General features: G+C 43.4%; 1 protein-coding gene across 1 annotated transcript; it reads left to right on the top strand.

The window, feature by feature from the left end:
* Nucleotides 1–2,724: 2,724 nt before the first annotated feature.
* LOC122080953 (pentatricopeptide repeat-containing protein At2g17033) lies at nucleotides 2,725–4,665 on the top strand. Its single transcript, XM_042647855.1, has 2 exons — nucleotides 2,725–3,174; nucleotides 3,254–4,665. The coding sequence occupies exons 1-2, from the start codon at nucleotides 2,899–2,901 to the stop codon at nucleotides 4,316–4,318; spliced, it is 1,341 nt and encodes a 446-aa protein (XP_042503789.1). The 5' UTR covers nucleotides 2,725–2,898; the 3' UTR covers nucleotides 4,319–4,665.
* The last annotated feature ends 1,078 nt before the right edge of the window (nucleotides 4,666–5,743 follow it).

Here is a 5,743-nt window from a genome sequence, read left to right as displayed (position 1 = left end):
GCAGAGTTTGTAATGGACCTTGTTTGGCTCTTTCTCCTATGATCTATAGGCGTCTTGTCAAGTCTTCTCTTAGGTACAGTTGGGTTTACCTCTTTATCAACATCAGTTTACTCAAGATCATCCAAACTTGCTAAATTGGGAGGGGTCACCTCTCCATAGATCTCATCCTCTTGCTCAGTATCTAGGTTGATGGGACCTTGGAGTTACAGTAGCACGCTGAGAAAGACATCTATCTCCACGAGCACTTGAGTTGGAGAAGATCTGTAACAACTCTGACCACCATGGAAGTCCATTCTTTCGATATGTAAACCAAGCTGAGTTTGCCATAATCCAAAATAAAGGTAGTAGTATTAAACACTTTTTAGTTAAAAAGTATACATCCAAAAGTGTGTTTTACCTTTATAGCAGATTCCTATACAGAATCTTCGGCTGTAGCAGTCTTGGTATTTGAATCCTACCCAAATTCCGTTGTTTCCAACATACGCTTGAAGCTGTATTAGTCATCCCATAATTTGTTCATCTTATTACAGACTTGCTCCTTCCCCAAAGGACACTTGAATTCGGCTTCTAGTCCAGTTTTAATATTATTCCAACCTATTTTTGTGAACATTGAGTTGGTCTTCTGACCATTCCTCTATGTATCATTTTAATTCTGATCCATGTTATCAAGAGATGTGTGCTACTCCTACCATGAGTTCTATACACAATGCTTAAAATAAACAAATAAAACTTACCAAGGTTTAAAACCATGCTTGTCTCTTTCCCAACCCGTTGGATTCCATTCAGATGTCCTCGGCTTGTTGATAAGATAAGGATTCGAATAAGGAGCCCGGACCATCCAAAAGCCCTAATGGCCCCAGCTAGAAAGGGCTATTTATATAAAGGATATGATAATACTGTTGTAGTTCCAATCCTTAAGCAAAGTGATCTTGAAAATCTTAGTCAATTTAGACCTATTGGTCTTTGCTTAGTTATTTATAAAATCATTGCTAAGTGCTTAGTAAACACACTTAACAAAGTGGCATGTCATGTGATGACGTGGCCAGGGGTATGCATTGGTGTCATGGCATAATGATGTGATGCATGGGATGACATGGCCATGATGAGTATGTCATATATTTATGCCATATGCAAATAATGTGATGATGCATGTATGCATGGAGATGCATGATGGGGTGATGGAAAGCATGGTATGGTTCATGTAAGGCATGGATGACATGACTCCACGTGAAGTCGCAAATATATGAGGAAGTATCAAGAGAGATAACATGTGGCATAAATGATGTACAAGTGGCAAGTTGTGTCAAATTTGGCATTTTTTGCAAGGCTCAACTTCGAGGCATTTTGATAATTTTGTATGGTAGTTTCAAAGTAAGGGATATTCTAAAAAGTTTTAAAGGATCAAGTTGTGAGTCCAATGCGGCTAGAATTCTCTCGATTGAAGTTGTGACAGTTTACATATAGTTGCTCCAAAACTGTCGAGATGCTTGATGAAATGTCTAAATAAGTAGTTGCAGGCATTTCCAGTTCAACAAGGTCCTGCTTGGTGATTTCAACATGGTTGATGAAGTGGCACTGATGAGGTGGCATATTTGGTGAAGGTGCAACATGGTCATATAGCATACAGCAGGAGCTTGGCACACATGGGTGTTAGCCAAGGCAGCCAGTAGGGCTGGCTAGCACATGACCTCCCACGGCATGCGGCAGCCATAGCAAGCAACAAGGCCACGACACCATGGTGTGGTGTGCAGCACACCAAGCAAGGGCCACAACACCATGACATGGCGCATAGCACAAGCATGTAGGCCTCATGCCATTGCATAGAGTAGACAGGCGGCTTGGCACAAGGCTGTGTGCGCTGGCTACATAGGAGGTGAAGATTGGCAGGGCAATGGCTGCACAGAGCCAGTAGCCACACCCACACACATGCTAACAGCAGCAGCCAACCGTAGGTGGCTTGCCACACACACCGCACAAACGAGACATGCCACACTTCTTTTTTTTTTTTTTTTAAAGAACAAATTTATTGATAGTGATAAACATGTGTATAACCATTAGCTTCAGACTCACAAGGTCTGAGAAGCCAAGGAATGGAGGAATATGGTTAATTTGTCACACATGATAAACAGAGCCTTCTACATCAGGGCAACTGCAACACTATTCAAAGCCCTTGGAATACAAGTGAAAGAAATTGAAGCAAATAAAGCACACTGCTGCCTAATGTCAGTGACCGCTACCACTGCCTCTAGAAGAGGTACTTAAATACATTCTTAAAGTAAATTAACAATCTCTTTGCTCTCGGATCTTAAAGATGTAGATATCCTAAAGTCAAAACATGAGATAAAGCAAATCTGATGACCAATGCCTCTCCTTGAATTATTGAAATTAGATAACCCAATTTTTTGACTCCTTTAACCGTGGGGATTTTTAGTAGTTTAGACTTTAGATCCCTAAACCTTTACTGAGTGGAAAGGCATTTAGGGGGATTTAGGAGAATGGTGAGCATGCATTTTGTAATTGGAATCGTCATCGTATCAGTTTATATTTATATTTTCATCTTTGGTCCACAGCGGTGTGTATCGGTATTGTTACCGGGCTGTGCCAACACCAATACGAATTGGCCGTTTCGACACTTTTTCTTTTTAATATCAATTGACTACCCGGTGATCATATGGAGGGTGGACCGGTGGAGTTGGGTTGGGGCATGGGGATAAGCTGGGAGGAGGGAGGTTCGAACGAATGACGTCCTGGTCATTCCCAACCTTTGCGCAGGGTTGGACAGTTGCAACTCCAAATCTTGAGGGGTAAAATTCATTCCATCCTCTCTACTTTCCATCTTAAAGTTCTGACCCGTAACCACGATATCAGAAGTAAGAAGGCAATCGTTGTAGAACTTTAATGGCAGGGAGAGTACAAGTGTCCCTGCCTTTCTCATGGAATCTCCACAACCAGCACAAGCAGCGGCCACCGTTGTCTGCCACCATCTTTGCTCTGAGCAAGCAGGGCCACCGTTTCTTCTCCTCCCTTGCCGCCGCAGCTGGAGACGACTCCTCCACCCACCGTCTGATCCGGAAGTTCGTCGCGTCATCATCAAAGCCCATTGCTCTCGACGCCCTCTCCCATCTCCTCTCCTCCGACAACATCCACCCTAACCTCTCCTATCTGGCTCTCCCCGTAACCTTCCACTCCCTCTTCTCCCTTATAATTTACTTTGTTTATTTCATTAATCCATTCATTCCTTTGACCATTGCAGTTCTACGTGAGGATCACCACAACTTCTTGGTTTTATTGGAACCCTAAGCTGGTGTCATCTCTAATTGCTTTACTGGACCAGCAAGGACAGTTTGAAGAAGCAGAAACTCTACTCTCCGAATCGTTTCAGAAGTTAGGGTTTCGAGACCTGGCTTTTTTTTACTTCGATCTGATTGATTCCTACTCCAAGCGCGGATCGAAGAAAGGGGTTATGGGGGCTTACGGACATCTGAAGCAACTCCTGTTCAATTCCCCTAATTTTTCTCTGAGACGACGAGCTTCAGAGACGATGATACGAGGGTTTTGTACCCTTGATCTTCCCCATGAAGCCGAGGAATTTTTGGAGATGACGGCTTCAGCTGGATTCAAGCCCTCTCCCTATGAATTCAGGTGTATCATAAATGGGTATGGGAGAAAGGGATCTTTGATGGAGATGCGAAGGGTTCTTGGACTGATGGAGGATGCAGGGTACGTTTTGGATACAATCTGCTCCAATATCGTTCTTTCGTCGTATGGCACCCATTCAGAGCTATCAGAAATGGTATCTTGGCTTCACAAAATGAAGGATTCAGGCATTCAATTCTCGGTTCGCACTTACAATTCCGTCCTAAATTCATGCCCCACAATTATGTCGTTTCTTCAAGAGCCTAAGCTTCTTCCCCTTTCCATGGAAGACCTGATTGAGAAGTTGCCGAGAGAAGAGGGTTTGCTGGTTGAAGAACTGATTGGATCGCCGGTGCTAGTGGAAACCTTGAAATGGAGTTGTTCCGAGGGGACATTGGATTTGCACGGAATGCATTTGGGTTCTGCTTTGTTGATCATGTTACAGTGGATGGAAGAGCTGAGATCAGGATTCCATAGCGGAAGGTTGGTCGTTCCAGCGGCGATTATTGTTGTCTGTGGGGCGGGAAGGCATAGTGGCGTTAGGGGAGAGTCGCTGGTGAAAGCACTGGTTAAAGAGATGATGGTTCGGTTGAAAAGCCCTTTGAGAATTGATCGGAAAAACGTTGGTTGCTTTGTCGCCAAAGGGAAAGCAGTGAAGGAATGGCTATGTTTGCAGAACTAGATACTACTGGTGTTGAGCAAAGATGAGACATTCCATGGATTGGGTCAAGGAGACAGAGACACAGAGAAGAGAGAGGAAGACCATAAGACCGATTGAAGCCTTGATGGAAGAATCGATCTTTTGGGATATGATTTCCAGAGATAATATGTACCATTCATGAGGTTGACTTAGCCAATACCCATTGACCATGAGAGCTTCCCACTGTTTTCTATTTCTGGACCTATCAGATTGCCACGACAGATCAAAGTTGTAAACGACCCAGTTTGTAAGTTGTAACAGCTAGGACTTGAAACCTTTTATTATCTTCACTTGGATTAGAATAAATGTAAGGGTAATTTACAGCGCCACCCCTTAAAGAATGCCATTATTATATAGACACCCCCTCTATTTCACCAAATTATACACAGACCCTCTACCGTTAGTTGCTGTTACGGAATATACCTAATATACTGATGTCAGTTATTATATAAATTTTAAATACCAAAATGCCCTTGCTAAAAAGGTGAAGTACCTAATAATAAATCCCCAACCACAATAGGAAAAAACCCATCCCCAAATCGATAATCCGAAAACCACCGGCGCCTCCTCCGCCACTGTTATTTAACAACGCAACGCCGTCTTCACCGACGGGCCTGAACTGACTATGAACTGATCCATTAGTTCCCTCTCCACAGTACCAAATCTGGTCAGTATCTCTTCGGTGACTCCTAACTGAGTATTCATAGTTCTCGGTGGAGTTGCGAGTGAGTGAGCAACTTGGGTTGTGAGAGAACGGGAGAGTAAGAATAGGAGAGCGAAGCAGCTATGAAGTCGTCAAAGCTCGCATTTCGTGTATAGACAGTATAGTTGTTCGATGGAGCCAATGATTGAGTGCTACTGGCTGGTTTGGGAGGAGCAGGAGGATCCATTCAGTGAAGATGTGAGCGACAGGGACACATCTGGAAGTGCAAAAGAGATATTAAGTCTCCACCTTCACCTTCTTCTCCCTCTTCTCTCTTTTGATTTCTTTGTTGAGCTCTCGCTTCGTTCCTTCTTCTGTAGCCTTAACCCCATTTAGTTGCAGAATTCTCGCTCTACCAATCTTTCCTCTTCGTTCGGATTCTCCGAAATCACTTCCTTCCCATTGTTATACCTGTCTTTGTCCAATGCTCTTAATAGACTCTTCCCTGGAATATTTTTTTCTTGGAAACCCATTTTGGAATTATCGCAGAGATAGCTCAGGGTAAGCTCCTGTGATCCCAGATTCCCAATTCTTTTGAACGGAACCAATCAATACCCAGCTCTGATTCGTGCAAAAAGCGCCGCTACCCTTTTTAAAATAGCCAATTTTCCCATCGGGGCTCTCTCGATTTTGCACGAAAACATGTTTTCTGAGCTTATTTGTTGTAGAGCCTTCAATTGCGTGAAAAAAACCATTCGAGAGAT

This window comes from Macadamia integrifolia, chromosome 6, assembly GCF_013358625.1.
Source record: "Macadamia integrifolia cultivar HAES 741 chromosome 6, SCU_Mint_v3, whole genome shotgun sequence".
Classification (NCBI taxonomy): Eukaryota; Viridiplantae; Streptophyta; class Magnoliopsida; order Proteales; family Proteaceae; genus Macadamia; species Macadamia integrifolia.
The sequence above is the reverse complement of the archived record's forward strand: the minus strand, read 5'-3'. Positions and strand labels throughout refer to the sequence as shown.